This window comes from Pituophis catenifer, unplaced genomic scaffold (genome assembly GCF_029215685.1).
Source record: "Pituophis catenifer annectens isolate HBS135680 unplaced genomic scaffold, rPitCat1.0.hap2 SCAF_2, whole genome shotgun sequence".
NCBI lineage: Eukaryota > Metazoa > Chordata > Lepidosauria > Squamata > Colubridae > Pituophis > Pituophis catenifer.
Window position 1 is genome coordinate 16,067,908 of NW_027256882.1, and position 20,593 is coordinate 16,088,500.

Here is a 20,593-nt window from a genome sequence, read left to right on the forward strand (position 1 = left end):
AGAGGCGTTACAAAAAGCGGCACAAGAGTATAAAACATTCGCAGACAGGAAACGGAAAGACCACAAACCGTTTCAGGTTGGAGATCAGGTATATGTATCCACTAAATACATTAGGTTACAGATACCCAGTAAAAAGCTAGGTCCCAAATACCTCGGGCCTTTTACTGTTGTAAAGCTTATAAATCCAGTAACAGTTGAACTTCGGTTACCACCATTACTGGGAAAGATCCATCCGGTGTTTCATAGCAGCCTGTTAAAGCCCGCAACTGGTATGCGTAACCCTCCACAACGTCCAGGGCCTTTAGTCGGCTCCCATTACGAAATTATAGAAATCTTGGATTCCAAATTAAGTAGAGGGACATTAAAATATCTAGTGAGGTGGAAGGGCTATCCTCTGGAAGATGCCTCATGGGTACCAGTTGAAAATCTTCGGGCTGAAAAGTTGCTTAAACGGTATCACAAGAAATACCCCCACAAGCCTGGGAATAGTGTACAAGCAACTGCATAATTACATGTTAATCTCTTATCTTATCTCTTACAGGTGGACCCCTGGTAGGGGGAGCCGCCTGTCGAGACCCCATGCTCGACAATCTGACGATGGGATCTTTCCTGTAGAAGCGGAAGTACCGAGCAGGGGGGGTGGTGGGGTGTGATTCGGGATGTCAGTTCTGAGCACGATCTGGTGACGGTGGGTGTGAGAAGGAGTAGGCGGGCGGTCACAATGCGGCCGAGATAGGATGCTGAACAGCTGCTGCGCGTTGCCGTTCCTAATTGCTGGGGCGCGCCAGCAGAGAGGAGCCCGGAAATACGGCTAATGGGCGTGCTTATTTAACCTGCGCTGAGTGGCGGTGACGCCCAACGCCGACTTTGTATTATCTTTACCTGAACTCAGCAAGCGTTTGCAGCACCTCCGGACGCTGAATAAACTGTTTCCTGCCTTAACGAGCCTTGACTGCAGCGTGGTTTATTACCGACCTCGGGTGTGAAGCGAGAGAGCTGAGACAATATTTACAAATATTTAAGTATAAATTTATTTGACGTTCATTTTCTACTTTATATCATTTCTTCTTTACTAACAAAAGATCATACACATTTTCCCCCTCCTTTCTTCATTTATTTAACTTATTTCCTTATGTTTCAACCACTCATACCATCTACTCCAAACCTTATAATACTTTGATTCTTCTTTCCCCTTAATTTCTTTAGTTAATTTATCTAATTCTGCACATTCTAGAAGTGTTTTAATTAAATCCACTTCCGTTGGTAGTGTTTCCTTCTTCCAATATTGTGCGTATACAATACGTGCTGCAGTCAATATATGCAATATAAGGTACTGTATTTCTTTAGTATAATTGTCTATTGAAATTCCTAACATAAATTGTTCCGGTTTTCCCTGAATTGGATTCTGAGTTATTTCTACTATCCAAGTTTTGATTTTCTTCCAGAATTTTAAAATGTTTTATAGATGGCACCTCCCACCAGCCAGAATTGCGAAAATGTTCCCCACCAACTCCCTGAAATGTTGGAAATGCAAGACTGGCTACGGAACATACTATCATCAATGGTGGACCTGCACGATGGCACAAAAATTCTGGAAAAACTGTCCTTTTCTACCATGGCTTGAAAAAAATTGGATTTTCTGGAAGGGTTGTTTTTTTTTTTTTTTTGAAAAAAAAATGTCAAAGGTTGCTTGTTAAAATTTTGGAACATGTTTACCAAAACTCGTGTTTCTATTTTATTTTGACATCACATGTTCTTTTGTATTCAGATCTGGTCTTAGGAAAATAATGAAACATTTGGGGATGAAGATACAGCCCAGAAGTCCTGCATTGGAGGACAAGATGGAGAAGACCTGCACAGCCACCATGTACTTCCCTTTGGTGCTCAAATATGTGGGCACAAAGGACACCCAGACACTGCAGAAGACCAGCATGCTAAAGGTGATCAACTTGGCTTCGTTGTAGGAGCCAGGAAGCTTCCTGGCCAGGAAAGCTACTGTGAAGCAGATGGTGGCCAGGAACCCCATGTAACCAAGAGCCCCATAAAACATGGTGACAGAGCCTTCATTGCACTGTAGAATGATTTCTCCAGATTGTGAGTACATATCGGCCTCAGGGAAGGGGGGGAAAGTGCCCAACCAGATGCTACAGAAAACAACTTGGAGACCAGAGCATGACAGGATAATGGAGTTGGCTAAACTCTTTTCCAACCATCTCTGCACATTATTCCCTGGTTTTGTGGCCCAGAAGGCCAGCACCACTGTGATGGTTTTGGCCAAGACAGAAGAAATGGCAGCAGAGAAGATGATGCTGAAGGTTGTTTGTCGTAGAAGGCAGGTGACTCTCCTTGGCTGGCCAATGAACAAGAAGGAAGTGAAGAAGGAAAGCAGGAGACAAACAAGAAGGATATAAGAGAGGTCCCTATTGTTGGCTTTGACTATGGGAGTTTCTTGGAATTTAATGAAGGTTCCCAAGACAAAACATGTGATCAAAGAGAGAAACAAGGCAATGGAAGTCAAGACAATCCCCAATTTTTCTTGATAGGATAGGAAAGTCTTAATCTTTGGGATACAGTAATCTTGGTGGTTGTTTGGATGTTGATCTGCTGGACAATAGTTGCACTGTTCTGCATCTGAAAAGAGCAAGCATAACATCCCCCTTAAAGCTTCTTGTTTTGTTAAATGCTAAAATCCTCTGTTCAAATTTGGCTGGCTGCCAGCTGTTGATGAAGCTTAATTTGGCTTTTTGACATTCAAATGACTCATGTGCTCAATGGCCCCTTCCAAGTCTGATTCCTTTGAAAGGGCATTTCCACTTTTACTTCTGGTGATGTACATGCATAGAGACTGAAAATCGTCGCAAACAAGGGACGTCATGACATCCATGAGGTTTTTTTTTTAAAAAATTTTTGATTTATATGCCGCCCTTCTCCAGAGACTCAGGGCGGCTTACAATGCGTTAAGCAATAACGTGGGTGAGGCTTCACGTGATCTGGTAGGAACCGGCTGAATTTCACCCCTGTTCTTTCCCCCTCTCACTCATATGTCGACATCAAAGGAAGAATCACTTCCCTTTGATCATACATTTTAAAGACTGATCAGAAAACGCCCCCAGAGACTTTTGCTTACTCCACTCGCTCCATCCAGAGGGGAACTATATGATGGCAAATATGTATGTATAAAGGAATGATTTTATACTTATGGACAATGTAATCATATTATACCATGGTGGCAGGATTGTATATTTTATTTGTGTATTAGTGTATAGAATATATTAATAAAAATTATATATATATAAAAAAAAAAAACCAGAGGGGAACTAGCAAGCAACGAGCAAAAGAACCTGATAAACTTGGAATTGACTTACAAACTTGACTGGCTCTCTGAACATCAGAGTGGATTTCGCATTTCTGTTGAAATTGAAACTCCTGAGGCAAAGCTCTGTTTTAATGTACTTCCCCTTTTTTATATGGTGTCCATTTATCCTTGATTAAATGGCTATTCTCACCTAGCAACAAGGTGTATATGAGTTTGAACCCTGAAAAAGGATAGTGGCATTAGGGCGCTTGCCAGGTATTGGAGAGAGGGAGGTGATTCCTACCGTACTTAAATAAGACATTCAGAGGGGGAAACATTGCTTGGAATGGAATGTCTTACAGGTGAAGGACCACTTAGAACAGGGGTGTCAAACTCGATTTCATTGAGGGCCGCATCAGGGTTGTATTTGACCTTGGGGGGCCAGGGTGGGCTTGGTCAGGGTGTGAGTGGCCAGCTCAACGTTACTCATGTTGGAGGCACCTGTGGTGGCCTGAGCACTCTGCCAGCGAAAACGGGCTTCTGAGCTCCGTTTTTGGCTGTGACAGCTTCCTGCAACCCTCTGCCAGCAAAAATGGAGCTCGTAGCCCTCCCGAGCTCCATTTTCACAGGCAGAGGCACCGAGGGCCAGTCTTTTGCTGTTTCCAGGACAGCCCTGCGGGCCAGATCTAAATACCCTGTGGGCTGGATTTGGCTCCCTGGCCTTGACTTAGGACAACATATTTGAGCAGAAATTGCAGAAAACGCTTCTTTTGGCATGGCTCAAGAAAAGTAAGATGGAGGGGGATCTTAAATTGAGCTCGGAGTGGGTTGAAGAGTTAAAGCTTTCAAGCATTCCTTTTTATAACCCTTCTTTCCACTAAGACAGGAAACTCTGGCACAAACGCCTGATTTCCTGCTTTTCACTCACCTCCTTCCAGTGGTGAAATCTAAAATTTGTTACTACCGGTTCTCTGGGTGTGGCTTGGGGGGGGTAGTGAGACTAGGTGGGCGTGGCCAATTTTTTTTTTTTATTTTTAAAACCATTTTTTCTACAACCTCTTCAGTGAAGAATTGTAAAAAAATGCTTTCAAAAGGCTCTGATGATTCCAGCTGAGTTGCCTGATCGTCAGAGGCTTTTTTTCTTTTAAATGCCTCCGACGATCAGGCAACTCAGTTTGGATCGTCAGAGGCTTTTAAAAGAAAAAAGAGCCTCTGCCAATCAGACAACTCATCTTGGATCGTCAGAGGCATTTAAAAGAAAAAAAGCCTCTGCCGATTAGGCAACTCAGCTGGGATCCTCAGAGGCTTTTAAAAGCATTTTTTCTATAACCTCTGAAGAGGTTGTAGAAAAAATGCTTTTAAAAGCCTTTGAGGATCCCAGCTGAGCTGCACGATCATCAGAGGCTTTTTTTTTTTAACTTTTAAAAGCATTTTTTCAACCAAAGAGGTTGTAGAAAAAATGCTTTTAAAAGTAAAAAAAAAGCCTCTAATGATTATGCGGCTCAGCCGGGTAGGGGAGGGGCAGGGATTTTTGCTACCGGTTCTCCGAACCACCCGCCTCCATCGCTACCGGATCAGGTGATCCGATCCAAACCGGGAGCATTTCACCCCTGCCTCCTTCCCCCATGCCATTATATCCTGGAACTTCCCACTTTTAAGGAAAATGGGGCGAATAACAATTTGAAAATAGAAAACCGTGGTGAAAATGAAAGATAAGAGAAGGCATCTCCCTGATAATGCTAAGCTGTCGTTGCTCCAGTATCTTTTAATATTCTCCCAGTTTAATCTCCAAGATCATTTCTTATAAAAAGAATAACAGAGTTGGAAGGAAACTTTGAGGTCTAGTCCAACCCACTGCTCAAGTAGGAAACCCTATAGCAGTTATGTCTATTAGAGAATGGCTATTGCCTAACTGGTTGGGTTGGCAATATATACTGTATAAACCATCAATGCATATTTGCAGTCAAAACGTAATGTATAGCTTTAAGACTGTAATGCTGTATTGCATCATACTGTATTCTGATTGGCTAGCTCTGTAGCCAACGTATTTAAGAGGAAGCTTGAATCATGGCTTATTTTTCTTATTACATTATTATTGCTACCTCTGCTCCTCTCTGCCTGTTCTCTCTGCATGATCACTGATTGATCATTGCTACTTGTTGTTTTCTATTGTTTTACTGATTGTTTTACTACTGTACTTGTTCCTGTTTGCAACTTCAAAAAGAAGTGTTATATTGCATATGACTACAACAACTGGTAAGAAGACTTTGTTCTTGGAATATCTCTGGATTGACAATTTAACTATCTTTATCTGTTTATGACCTGGATTGTTTATTGGACTTTGCTTTACTTTTTCCTAAAAGTAAAAGAATATCACAACTCAGTGTGTCTGTGTATTGACAGTGCTTAGTCACAATCACTCTCAGCCGCTTCTCATGTGCACACCCTTGCTACTCAAGGGTTACTCTGTGCACATTCCTTAACAGTGTCACCGCATGCCGGCCTGCATGCTGCATGCTGGAAATGGCACGCAAAACCATCCCGTGAGGAATGCGCGGTCCCGCTGGCCTTTGGGCGCGTGGGAGCACTGATACCCAGAAGAGCGGTGGTCCATCGCGCATGTGCGAGTGGCACCCGAACTTCCGGTTTCCGGTACGGACGTGCGCCCGATGAACATCTAGCCATTGCCCATGTGTGTGACATAAACCTGGAAGTTCGGGTGCTGGCCTGTGCATGCGCGATGGAATGCTACTCTTCTGGGTTTCGCCGTGCATGTGCATGTGGCCGTGCATGTGACCGGTACATGTGTGTGCACAGGAACACAGAAAAAGAGCCAGTGAGGCCATGCATTCCTCATGGGATGGTTTCGCGTGCCGCTTCTGGCACACGTTCCATAGGTTCGGCAACACTGCCCTATAGCATTTCGGAGAAATGGTTGTCCAATCTCGTCTTAAAAAACTACCAGTGTTGGAGCACCCAGAACTTCTGGAGGCAAGTTGTTCCACAGGCTAACTGTTCTAACTGTCATGTTAGAACAAGTCAGTTTCCACCGGTTAATTGTTCTAACTTATCGCTCACTAGGGAAAATTATACATATTATAAAGATATGTGTCAGATGTAAATGCCTTATTCTCCAATGTGTAAATAGTATATGAACGGGGTATCAGGGGTTAATTTATTCTTCACTCCTTAATGTATTCATAATTCACCACTCCCACATCTAGCTCCTCCCATTGTATATATAAGGAGCTGCCTGCATCTTTTTCCTTGCTTCTATCTGTGAATATTCAGTGAATATAGAATGCCTGCTGTAAATAAAAGAAAATATATTCAAACCTCTAACTCTCACTAATCTTATTGAGTCTGATCCTGAAAATATTGCAACAAGCTGGTAGCAGAGGATGGTTAATTGACTCAATAAAAACTTAAAAATGTCTAAGAAAGATAGGCCCAACACCAGGGCATACAGCAAAGAAATGGAAACAGAACAAGAAATAATCAACGAATCCACAAACGCAATTTCGAGAGAATCCGAAGAATACACCACTGAAGACGAAGAAATTATAGATGAAAATGATGACCAGGAGGAAATCGAAATAGAGAATAACGAACTCAGGTCAGAAATATTAAAACTATTAAAGAGCCAGAAGAACGATGAAAGCCTCATCGCGAACCTCCAAGATATGCTGAAGAACAGCGGAGCAGCGAGAGAGAAAAACATCACTAATGAAAAGTCTAAAGCCCCAAAAACAGTGAGTGATATGACTGCAGAAAAAAATATTGTGAAGAAGAAAAACGGTGATCCAGCGTGAAATTTTTAATGGCAGCCATCTTGGTTTCAACAGTCCTCCAAGGTGAGCGAAGCAGAGCCAATCAAAAAGCTCAATTCAAAATTTCTGGTGCGAAAAACGTTATCAGACAACGAAAATGAAAAAGAAGATTCAAACTCCTCAGAAGAATCAGAATCAGAAAGTGAAGGTGATTCAACAAACTACCAAATAAAATCAGCAATGAAAACGCTTTTTGCTGCATTTGGGCCAAAACTAAAAATTACTAAAAAGCTAACGAAGAAGCGAGCGAGCAAGCCAATGCCTCAAGACCTGCCCGCTCCCATCCTGACTACGAGAGCGCCGACGCCCGAACCCAGAGAGCCCTGCCGATACCGCCCCACGCCACAGACCGAAGCAAGCACCAACGCCCTCAGAAGAAAAGGAAGAACAGCCGCCGTCGTCAGGACTCCCAAAATAGAACCAGAGACCGATTCATCTGAGGAGGAGCGGAACGAGCGAGCCGCGGTGAGGAGAACCTTTCACGACGACTCCAAGGAAGAAATGGACAATGCGCATGCGCAAGACTACGCAGACGGCCCGGGAAGACATGAACTGGCGAGGAGACCGTGCAGGCTCGTTGCGAGCATCCCCATGCCGTTTTGTAACTTTCTGCAATTACGAGACCACGGACTACCTCAGGTTGTAAGTAATGGACCTAATAATGTCGGAAATTTACCCAGTGACTTCCCAAAGCTAAGGGTAGATGGCATTAATTTGCAAGAATGGTATCAACAGCTCCAGGTTGTCTTTATGAAGGAAAACTTACTGTTCTTTATCACTAGTCCCCCAAAAAGACCTTGGACTCTAAAAATAGATTGTTTACACCATAGAGCATTTTTCTTATTAATATCTAGTGTGTCTCCTGCAATGTATTACAGCATTAAGCCAAATCTGACTGTTTCAGAAATTATTCAATGCATGTTTAATTTGTTTCACAGTGACAGTGTAGCTACCACCACAAGGATGTCTAAAGATTTCTTTTCATCTAGGATAAAACCAGGGGTTTCCATAAGTGAGCACTTAATATCTTTAAACAAAATAAGAGCTGAGCTGCATTTGAGGGGGGAGGTGATTTCAGACCAAACAATGAAAAGTGTTATTATCAACTCACTTGATCCATCATGGGACAATTATATAACACATTTAGACACAATCAATCTAGGATACTTATCCATAGAAAGTCTATCCAATAAATTAATAGCAGAAGACAATTCAAGAAGGAATCGTTCTAACAATCACATAGAACACAAACCATATAGGAAAGTAGCTTTCCAAGAAAAATATAATGAAACATTTAAATGTCATAACTGTGGATCCAGGGAACACAATAGGAGAGATTGCCCCAAGATTTCAAAAGAAAGACATAGGTCAGAATATAGAAACAAATACAATTATAGACAGTCTTCCATAGATAGACATAGATATAGAAGCCCACCAAATTACAAAGAGAATAGAGGGGGCAGAGATAATTCAAAGGATAGAAAATCTGGTTCACTAAATGGATTAAATAAACAAGACAACACTAACATACAGCAAAATAAGAACAATAATTGGCTTATTGATTCTGGAGCAACTAATCACACCACTAATAACAAAAATATATTGTCTTCATTTATAGAAGATAAATTTGTAATAAAGGTAGCTAACCAAGAAAAGGTTCAAGTATTAGGTAGAGGGAATGTAACCCTGCCTGGTCTAGGAAAAATAGAGGGGGTATTGTTAATACCTGAAATACCTCATAACATACTAAGTGCCATAAAACTAAGTAGAGATTCTGACATTAACATTGTTTTTTCTAAAGGAAAAGCGACTTTGGAGAAGAATAAAATAAATATAGGCACTGTGATGATTAAAGGAGGCCTACCTTATCTGATAACAAAGGAAAAATGGTTGCATAACATTGATTCAAATATGGAAGATTGTATTGAAGTAGATAATGAAAATATTAGCAACAGTGACAATGATGAATGTAAAATATCTCATGATCACATAGATACACACAATGAAAAAAAACCAAAAATAGGTAAGCCAATTCATGATGAGTGTGCTCACATCTTACATAGGAAGTTAGGACATGCCAGTTTTCCTGTAGTACAAAAAATGACTGAACACGCAGAAGGTGTTAAAATAAAAAATTGTGAAAACTATTTGGAATGCTCAGTATGTAAATCTACAAAACTAAAAACTAGTCCCAGACCAAGAAAATCTACTAGATCAACTAACAAAATTTTTGATTTAGTACACATGGACTTAGTTGGTCCATTAACTCCATCAATCACTTATAGAAAACGTTACTTCTTGACAATAGTAGACGATTATAGCCGCTATGGATTTGTTTATACATTAAAACACAAAGATGAAACCTTTCAAAAATTTAAAGAATTTTACAAACGCATAGAAACACAACACAATATCAAAATAAAACAAATTATGACAGATAGGGGATGTGAATTCATGTCTAAAGAATTCTCCCAGTGGTTAAAAGACAAAGGAATGTTACATTACACATCTAGCCCATTTTCTGCGTTCCAGAACGGGATTGTAGAGAGGAAGAACTCAACATTACAAACCATGATTAGATGCACATTGGAAGATGCTGGCTTAAGCAAACAATTCTGGTCAGAAGCCTTACATTATTCAAATTACACACAGAATAGAACCTGGTCCAGCATTGTAAATAAGACACCATATGAAGTGATGTATAATAGGAAACCAAAATTAGCACACATGCACATATTTGGAGTCACTGCAGACGTACACATACCTAAGCAATTAAGAAGAAAGGGAGAAAACGTATCCAGAAGACTCAGATTTATGGGTTACGAGACAGGCACTAAAGGATACAGATTCATTGATAATAATAACAAATTTATAGTCTCCAGAACAGCTGTGTTCCATGAACAGGCCAACTGGTCTAAAATACATCTTAATGAAATATTTCCAAATAACAACAAAGATACAAAATCTCATGAGGAAGAGACTATAGAAAAGCAAGATATCAACAAATATAAAAACAAAACCAAAACATGGACAAATAGCCAACACAAAATAAAAACAGATACACTAACAAAAAAGGAAGCAAGATATTTGCATGATAACGATAGTAAACTTAAAAAAACTATTAGGAACACCAGAAATCAAATACCAAATAAATACAAGGATTATATAATGCATATGGATGGTGAGCCAACAACACCTAATACATATGAGGAAGTGTTAAAACTCCCTAGTAAAGAAAAAGAAAAATGGGAATTAGCGATGAAAAAAGAGATGGAAAGTTTACAAGGACTAAATGTATTTACTCCTGCAGTTGCACCTAAAGATAAAACAATTATTGGTACCAGGTGGATATATAAAATTAAGAACTTAGAGGGAGGCAATACCCTATACAAAGCTAGACTAGTTGCACAAGGTTATGCACAGAAATATCCGGAGGACTATACTGACACGTATTCCCCCACAGTAAGAACAGAGAGTGTCAAAACAGCTCTAGTGGTAGCATCAGCACTCAATCTTGATGTATTCCAATATGACATACAGACTGCGTATCTACACGCAAAACTAGATAAGGAAATATATGTAAGAGCACCTCACAGTCAATACACAAACAAAAATGAGATTTGGTTGTTAAACAAGAGTTTATACGGGTTAAAACAATCTGGTAAACAATGGTATGATTGTTTAGTAAAAGTACTTAAAACCATGGACTTCAATGCTACCACTGCTGATAACTGTTTCTTTGTCAAAAAGGGTGATGATTACATAGAATTTGTATTGATTTATGTGGATGACATTTTATACATAGGAAAACATAAAGAGAGAAGAGAAACTTTTGTAACTAAGCTAAATGAACATTTCTCGTTAAAATCTCTAGGCAAAGTAAACAAATATCTTGGTGTTCAAATTAATAAGACTAAAAGAGGATTCAAACTTACTCAGAGAGATAAGATCATAGAACTTTTAAATAAATGCAATCTAAATAATGCCAAACCTTGTGATACTCCTATGCAAACTGACTTTCTAAGAAATACTGATGAATCTTCTCCCGAATTCAAAGATAACACATTTTATAGAGCAATCATAGGTTCACTTCTTTATATATCTAATTGGACAAGACCAGATATCGCTTTACCACTCAATTTATTATCCAGACATGTCAGCAAGCCAACAATGTATCACTGGGAAGCTGTTAAAAGAATTTTAAGATATCTGAAAAGTACACTAGATTTTTGTTTAATGTTAGAACCTAACGATAATAAAGAACCAAAGCTTACATGTTACGCAGATGCGGACTGGGCTGGAGACACCTCATGTAGAAAAAGCACATCTGGCTATATATTCCTCTTAAATGACTGTCCTGTTTACTGGTACACTGGTAAACAAGAACTAGTGGCCACTTCAATGACAGAAGCAGAATATGTTTGTTTATCCAAAGCTGCAAATAACCTTGTATGGTTTAATGATTTAATTTCAGATGTTTGGAAAAAACCTGCTTTGCCTTTTGTTATGTATGAAGACAATAAAGCAGCCATTGAAATATCTAGATCTGACGCCATTGGACAAAGGTCCAGACACATAGATATAAAATTTAAACATGTGAGACAATTATCTCAGGATGGATTTATTAAAGCAGTGCATTGTGATACTTCAGAACAATTAGCTGACATATTGACAAAGCCTTTACCTTCTAAGCAGCACAAATATTTAACTTCTAAATTGTATGTTTTGTATTGTCCTGAATCTGAATGTAATTGGTGTTGCATAACGAATCGGCATTTAGAGGGGGATTTGTCAGATGTAAATGCCTTATTCTCCAATGTGTAAATAGTATATGAACGGGGTATCAGGGGTTAATTTATTCTTCACTCCTTAATGTATTCATAATTCACCACTCCCACATCTAGCTCCTCCCATTGTATATATAAGGAGCTGCCTGCATCTTTTTCCTTGCTTCTATCTGTGAATATTCAGTGAATATAGAATGCCTGCTGTAAATAAAAGAAAATATATTCAAACCTCTAACTCTCACTAATCTTATTGAGTCTGATCCTGAAAATATTGCAACAATATGAATGGCTAAAAAGACTGTCAAAATGTCCTCGTGGAAAATGTTGGGGTATGTGGCAGGGGTGGATTCTAACATTTTTTTACTACCAGTTCTATGGGCGTGGCTTATTTTGTGGGCGTGGCTTGATGGTCATGTGACAATTCTTTAGTATTTAGCAGAGGTACTGGTCTACCAGGCTTTTAACTGCTTGCAGAGCTGTACTGGTCTACTCATTTGTTTTTGGAGGCACTGGTCTACCCATTTATTTTTTGCAGGAACCGGTCTACTCATTTGTTTTTGGAGGCACCGGTCTACCACCACACTGCCTTTTCACACTGATCAGCTGTAGGGCGGCCCTTGGAAGCCCCGTGGCAAGAGTTTAAACAGTTTTTTTCCTTCTAGCCGATCAGCTGGGACTCAGGAGGCAGCAATAGATTGGGGGTGGGGCCAAATAAAAGGTAAGAATAATGGGGGGCGGGGCGGGGGGGACATAACCGGTTCGGTGACATCATATCATCACTGCTACCGGCTCGGCGGAACCGGGCGGAACCGGGTGGAACCCACCACTGGTATGTGGTCTTTCCAGAAAAGAAAGTTTGCCTCCTTCCTTCGGTGCCACCCACCTGCTGTGCTGGAGATGGTTCCTTCTGCACAGAGAAGGCAGTTATAGCAACAGATGGGCTTCTCTTCCTGAGCCACCTTCATGAATCCGGGATGGCAGCTTTCCACACATCTGGATGGAGGCAGGGGCTGAGCAAAAAGAGGAAGTCCATTCAGAAAATGATTTATGATTTAACTTCTAAAGGGGTTGGTTCAGTGGTGAAATCCAAATTTTTTTACTACCGGTTCTGTGGGCATGGCTTAGTGGGCGTGGTGTGGCTTGGTGGGCAGAGCAAGGGAAGGATACTGCAAAATCTCCATTCCTACCCCACTCCAGGGGAAGGAGTCTGCAAAATCCCCATTCCCTCCCCACTCCTGGGGGAAGGATATTGCAAAATCTCCATTCCCACCTCACTCGGGGGCCAGCCAGAGGTGATATTTGCCGGTTCTCCGAACTGCTCAACATTTTCGTTACCGGTTTTCCAGAACCTGTCAGAACTTGCTGGATTTCACCCCTAGGTTGGTTGTCCCCAGTTCAAGGCTTAGCTTTGTTAAATGGGAAGCCTATATAAAGAGCTCAACAATTCATTTGGTTTGTTGACTATCTGGAACAAGCTCCCCCCAGAGATATGGAGGATCCCGGATCTGCGCACCTTCCGCCGCGCTCTAAAGACCTTTTTATTTCACCAGGCTGGCCTGGCCTAACTTTCTCCCTCTTTTTAAACATTTTTAATATTTTTAAATATTTTTTAGTATTTTTAATATTCAAAGTTTAAATTTGTTTTAAATTGATTGGGTTTTAAATCTGTCTGGGCCAAACTATTTAATTTGATTTTATCTCTGCTTTTTAAATTTTGTATGTATGTATTTTATTGTTGGCTGTTCACTGCCCTGAGTCCTTCGGGAGTAGGGCGGTATATAAATCAAATAAAAGTAAAGTAAAGTAAAGTATCTTCTTCTCTCCCTTCCTTCCTGATGATAGCAGTGTTCTGATATCTCAGATATCACAACAAGAAGAAGATGATTAGGGGACTGGAGGCTAAAACATATCCCCTCCCCAAATGGGAAATAGCATCCATTAAACTTTACTTTATAAACTTCATAAAGAACGGTTGCAGGAACCGGGTATGTCTAGTTTAATGAAAAGAAGGACTAGGGGAGACATGAAAGCAGTGTTCCAATATCTCAGGGGTTGCCACAATGAAGAAGGTCTCCAGAGCACCTGAGGGTAGGACAAGGAGCAATGGGTGGAAACTAATCAAGGAGAGAAGCAACTTAGAACTAAGGAGAAATTTCCTGATAACAATTAAGCAGTGGAACAACTTGCCTCCAGAAGTTGTGAATGCTCCAACACAGGAAGTTATTAAGAAGAGATTGGACAACCAGAGGGTTGGACTAGAAGACCTCCAAGATCCCTTCCAACTCTGTTATTCTATTCTATTCTATTCTATTCTATTCTATTCTATTCTATTCTATTCTATTCTATTCTATTCTATTCTATTCTATTCTATTCTATTCTATTCCAACTCCAACTCCAACTCCAACTCCATTCTTCCTTCCTTCCTTCCTTCCTTCCTTCCTTCCTTCCTTCCTTCCTTCCTTCCTTCCTTCCTTCCTTCCTTCCTTCTTTTTTTCTCTTTTTCTTTTTTTCTTTCTTTCTCTTCATCTTTCTATTTTTTCTCTTCCATTTTTCTTTAGGTTCTACATTTATAGATTCTATTGCTCAAGGTAAACTTTTATGATTTTTTCCCTTTGGGGAAATGAACTCAAACCTAACTTGGCTCAGATATACCTCCTTTCATATAGAAGACCAGTGAATAATTCCTTAAAGAATTAGGGGTATATATTCTCAAAACCAGACTGATAGCTAAGCAAAGAATTTGTTGCCTCTCTTGGAGGATGTAATTCGCATTCAACTCCTTTCTCTCTCCCAAGAAAGCGATTCTGTTATTAAGAGATTCACAAAGGCTGAGGTAAAGATTCACCTCACCTTCTTCACCTCATCCATCTCTGCCAAACTCTTTGGATTGACCCTAAAGTTGAAATCCAGGGACCTCTGTTTTTCTAGGCTGCCAAACATCTTTTTTCTAAATGACCTGTTGTGAAGCAGCCAGGTGACAATGTCCAGCTCCGCTGTCAAATCTCCCTTCTTATCCAGAGACACTCCATCTATGGATTGATTATAAAACTCAGAATTCCCAAGGAAGGGATGAAGCTGGAATGGAAGAGAAAATGGGAACGTTTAAATAGGATGTCCAGATTTCCGGGGCCTCTTTGCTCCATGAGGAGACCACTCGTGAACCACTTCATCAACGCATGGCACAACATAGGAGGACAAACCCATCAGGACAAGATTCAGCAGTCCATCTTCATTTAAAAGACAAAGGCCACTCTTTTGAAGATAGCAAAGTCCACATTTTTGACAGAGAGGACTGCTGGTTTGAAAGAGGGGTCAAAGAGGTGATCTATGTCAAAATTGAACAGCTCTCTCTCAACATAGGAGGAGGCAGTGGTGGGTTCCTTCTGATTTAACAACTGGTTTGGTGATCACTGCGCGCGCGTGCACAGTTCAACGAAAAGTCACCTTTTGCGTTAATGTGTGGCAATCCACTCTGCTGCCCTAATCAACTGTGAAGATAAAGGTAGGTAAAGCACAGGGGCAGGCCCATCTGATTGTTGGAGTGAACTGGTTCGCTCCCAGCTGATCGTTGGAGCTACCGGTTCGCCCAAACTGGTCCAAATCAGTAGAATCCCACCCCTGGGGGGAGGGATATGACATCATCTATCTCCAGTCTACAACACAGTCCTTTCAGCAGTTCCAAGAAGGTTCCACAACTATTTGCACCACTTAGGTGACCCTGAGGACACAGATGAACCTCCAGGTGGCCTCAATGACTCTGTAATAGAATGCAGATGACCAGCTGTCTGCCAGGAGTGTAAATCCTTCTCGATGGCCTTTCTACAGTTTTCTAAGGAAATTACATTTGAACATACATGACAAAGACCTGGCAGACCAGACCCTTTGGCTATCTCACACAAGAGTTTTACAATCTTTCTGTGAATTCCATTTTGTTGACCCCACGTTCCTGTGCCGTTCATGGATGGACACAACCTTCTCTCTTTTGCAGAGAAATGTCCTCCTTCACTCAGGAGGAAGAGATGCAAACATCCTTCTCTCCAGGAGTGGGATTCAGCCAGTTTGGAGTGGTTTGGGTGAACCGGTAGCTTCGATGATCAGCTTGTCCTGCCCACCTGCCCCTACACTTTACTTACCTATATCTTCGCAGCTGATTAGCGCAGCAGAGCGGATTGCCGCACCTCAGCTGCTTTAATTCCCTAGCACTAACACGGAAGGTGATTTTTCATTCAATTGTGCACGCGCGGGTAGTGCGCGATCACCGAACCGGTTGTTAAACTTGTAGGATCCCACCACTGCTTCTCTCCTTTCTACCTTCAGAGCTAACTGAAAATTGGATTCTCCAGATAAGTCATGGCTGATTGTAGAGGGAAAAGAAATGAGGATAATTCCAAAGGGAGAGGAATGGAAAGATGGGATTCAATTTATTTCTTGTACTCAGAATGAATTCTGTTTTTCAGAATAGCTGCAACATTCTTACAATTACAAAGAGGATTCTTGGCTGCGGGAGAGATGCATGTAACAGAAAAGAAATACCTGCCAAGCCTTCAGCCTTGGAGTTTCCAAACTCTTGCCGCCTTCCATCTTCGTCCTCTTGGATCTGGACAAATAGGCTGCGTGTAAAGCCCATGCCACAGCCCAGATGGTTTTGTAAATAAAATAGTTGTCTAGGCAAAGGATCTGATCCATCTTCTCCAGGGACGGAGTCTCCAGTTCATCTCTTTCTTTGCACTGTCTCCAGATTTTTACAGAAAAGGCATCCTTGGTGTCTGAACACATGAAAGATTTTTCTGCAAAGCGTTTAATGAAGACGTAAAGCTTCCTGTATCCATCGTATTTTGTCATTTGATTTGTCTTCAAAAGAAAGGAAACAATGCTGTGCATGAAATGAAAGGAAATATCCTGGTCTGTCAAATAGAAAGTTAAGTCCCAGAGCACTGTCGTCACCAGGACTTTTCCTGCCGCAGGCTCCTTAATTCTTTGCTGTACCCAGTCTAGAATTGCTATTCCTGCATTGATTGAATCGAGTTCTGCAGCGTAAAGAAAGACGTTCACTTGTCTCCAGGTGCGAAATGGAGGCAAATCTATGGCGATCTTACGAGTAGTGGTTAAAAATCTCTGTGATATAACTGGACAAATACCATTCTGTATAAGCAGGGGGGTCAACGTTGTCATGAATTTCTGCCCCTGGTCACTGTCCGGAGCAATCAGACCAACCAAAGTCCACCTGAAATGGAGGAGCAGTTTGACCATTCCTGAATACTGGAACCCTTCATTAGGGAGCATCGGGTAGAAGAAAGGAAAGTGAGTTTTGTCCTTCAGAATCTGGGAAACAAAATTGTAACTAATCTGAAAAAGAAGGAAAAGTGATGTCAGGACTGCCATCCTGCTACAGTACCTCATGCATTGCCTGCTGTCAGACTGCCCTACTCAATGGGGAGGAGGGGGAGAAATGGTGGGTGGGATAAGAGGAGGTGTTGTGGCCTGTCGGCCGCCTGGCCCCTCCAGCAGCTGAATCAGTTGATGAGGAGGTATGGGAGTCAGGATCAGCATCAAGGCAACCTGAGAGCTCCGAGGGAGAAGAGGGAATGGAGCTGTCAGAGAGAGAAACAGAGGCGGAGCCTGGGCCATCCGTCAGCCGTCAGATGGAGTGTCAAACAGCCCCCAGGTCTGGAGGTGGCTGATGAGGAAGAGGAGGAACAGCTGGGTCCAGTGCCTGATGTGCGGGTGCACAGAAGGCAGAGGAGAGGAGAGCAGTGGAAATCTGTGGGCCAATCCTTGGGATGGAAGAGCCAGCACTGCTAGCAAAGCCCTACCCTAGCTCTGGGGATAAAAGGCAGGTGGCGGAGATGAATAGATGTGGCAGACAACTATTCATCTCCCTTGCCGGCTGGACTTGTCAGACTGCTGTGAGAGAGAAACTTTTTGCTGGAGCTGCTGGCACTCCTAATAAAGGAATCTGAGTTAACTTCAGAGGATTGGTCATGTTTGGGGAGTTGGGTCAGAACATGGGTTAGCATGAGAGGAAACAAAACTATGCATTGTGCCATCCTGTGAGTTCCAAGGTCACACTATGGAATACAGAACCACCCAGCCTGCAAAGACAGGGACTGTTACCCAAACAATTTGTTAGGACCTAATTGGACACTCATTGATGACCAGGGGGGAAATTTGGAATAAGGGAAAAGTTAATCATATGCTTTGCGCGTGAAAATCCCAGATCCAGCTTTGCTTCTGCTGTAACCACTTGGATTAGTAAAGGGTACTTTTGCTAACAATGGATATGAGAGTCTTTCTTTCCTAATTGACCAAGTTGGGATGGTTGACAAGTGATATTTTATCCAAGACCCATGAAAGCCAGAATGAAGGATACCAATTCTGTCCCAGAAGGACCCCTGACCAAAAGCTGAACAATTAAAATTTATTTTTCCAGCAAAGACTCACTTGTGGGATTTTGTAGGGGCCCAACATGGATGATATCTGGATGGAGAAGCCAGTTTCAGCCCCTTCAAGAACAGCCACTGTGTTTTTCTCTCTCCCACAACTGTAGTTAGGAACATTGGCCTCCCCATCTGAAAGCAGGTCCAGCAAAGCCTCCGAAGTCTTCCCTGCCTTGAAATAATTTTCATAGACATTGTAACCCAGTGTAATGTTGGGCAAGAAGTGGGAATTCTGGTTGATGTCCTGGATAGCAAAAATGAAGGATAGCATTTTCCAATATTGTGTCAATTGTATTCTGGAATAATAATGTATTAAATATACAATAAAAATACTTTATTGAATCTCTTTTTACAAAAAGGCAAGAATTACAAGAATTCTTCTGAATGGGTTAGAGCAATCCTGAAAAAAATGTAATATATATATCAAAAAAATATAACCTACGTTAATAAAATCTATCTGATTGTATTTCAAATCGCTAACTATGTGTCTGACAGCTGAGCAGGTTTTGAGCATTTGGTGACATATTTGCATGGATTGTTTTATCCATCCCAAGAAGGCTAAGAGATCTAACCAGATATCTCACATATTTTAATGAAACTCAGGGATTTTTTTCAATTTATATTTCTTTTTAAGATATGCAATGCTCTTAAGTCTGAAGGAATCTATTTATTATTAGCTTTGGCTTATTCTTGAGATCCTTGCAGTTGGTCTAAGATTTGAGATTGACTTTAAATGTTCTCTTTTTCTCTATAGTTATGTTCTCCAGTGTGTAATATTGTTGTTTGACCTATTTTTACATATTAAATACAGCATCGTTAAGTACACACTCAGACACAAATTGACATAGAGAATGAAGCACCACGACTCTTAACAAAGCCCATAAATTATCAATTCCTACAAATGTTGACATGTCCACTGTGAAAAAGTCTTTGACTTGAGACTTAATTTACATTTCAATCATTAAGGTAAAGGTAAAGGTTCCCCTCGCACATATGTGCTAGTCATTCCCGACTCTAGGGGGTGGTGCTAATCTTGATTTCAAAGCCAAAAAGCCAGCGCTGTCCGAAGATCTCTCCATGATCATGTGGCTGGCATGACTAAATGCCAAAGGTGCATGGAACGCTGTTACCTTCCCACCAAAGGTTGCATTTTTTACGTGCTTTTGAACTGCTAGGTTGGCAGAAGCTGGGACAAGTAATGGGAGCTCACCCTGTTACGTGGCACTAGGGATTCGAACTGCTGAACTGCCGACCTTTCGATCAACAAGCTCAGCATCTTAGCCACTGAGCCACCGCATCCTTTTTTCAATCATTACAGGATTGGAATATTTGGCATCAGTTGAACATGGAAATCACAGATTTGTCAAATTTAGTAAAGAAAATATATATTTGATTATTCACATAATAACTGCAGCGAGGATAGTATTTGCGCAAAGATGGAAAGCAGAGAAAATCCCTACAGAGGGTGAAGTAATTAAGAAAATATTGTATTGTGCAGAAATGAATAGATTGACTTTGACAATCAAAGAAAGGAATCTGAATATTTTAAGATATGGAGACAATTTTATCATTGGTTAGAGAAGAAATATATATAGGGTAAGGTTGTAATGAAACATGGGAAGAAGAACGAGGAGAGAGAAGATAAATGTATTAATAACAAAGTAAGAAATGTGGGAGAAATGTTATAATAAATGAAATGATATTATGAAATGATTAACATCGGAGAACAAGAAGTCACAAAAGATGTACTCAGAGGAAGCACTGAATAATTGATTATGTATTGTATGTTTGTTTATAAAATAAAAAAAAATCAAAAAAGAAAAAAGAAAAGAAATCACAGACATGGAAACTCAATGATATAATAAATGCTGACCTGGAATGCTTTCACATTATCAATGAATGTAAGAATCAGAAACAGAAGGGGAAAGCTATCACATTTTCGTGTAGGGAAAAAATACAGCATTCCTGTATTTCTGCGTCCATGTTGACCTGTTTATGGGGAAAGGGAGGTTGCGGCCTCTCCTCTCTCTCCATAGTCCAGCACTGCTCTGTGGTTGTCAAGGAAAATGACTGTTTGTTCTTCAAAAATCAAGAAAAACCGAAGATCCTTGCTTGATGATAACACTTGAGAATTTCAAAAGATGCTTATCTTAGCTGCAGGGTCTGAGCTAAAGCCCCCAAGGTGAAGTGGCATAATGCCAGCTGGAATTGTTGAAATAAGTCAGAGAAAGAGTAGCTGTAACG

At 40.9% G+C, this 20,593-nt stretch overlaps 1 protein-coding gene across 1 annotated transcript in view; it reads right to left on the reverse strand.

Moving 5' to 3' along the window:
- Positions 1-1,735: 1,735 nt before the first annotated feature.
- LOC139309896 (vomeronasal type-2 receptor 26-like) overlaps positions 1,736-20,593 on the reverse strand; it is a 29,663-nt gene continuing 10,805 nt past the window's right edge. The window contains exons 4-10 of the mRNA XM_070934083.1: positions 18,354-18,593; positions 16,446-17,258; positions 14,763-14,987; positions 12,796-12,922; positions 3,454-3,536; positions 2,572-2,631; positions 1,736-2,350 (exon numbers count right to left, since the gene is read on the reverse strand). Of these exons, the coding sequence (XP_070790184.1) occupies positions 1,736-2,350; positions 2,572-2,631; positions 3,454-3,536; positions 12,796-12,922; positions 14,763-14,987; positions 16,446-17,258; positions 18,354-18,593 (2,163 nt within the window). The remainder of the gene's footprint in view (positions 2,351-2,571; positions 2,632-3,453; positions 3,537-12,795; positions 12,923-14,762; positions 14,988-16,445; positions 17,259-18,353; positions 18,594-20,593) is intronic.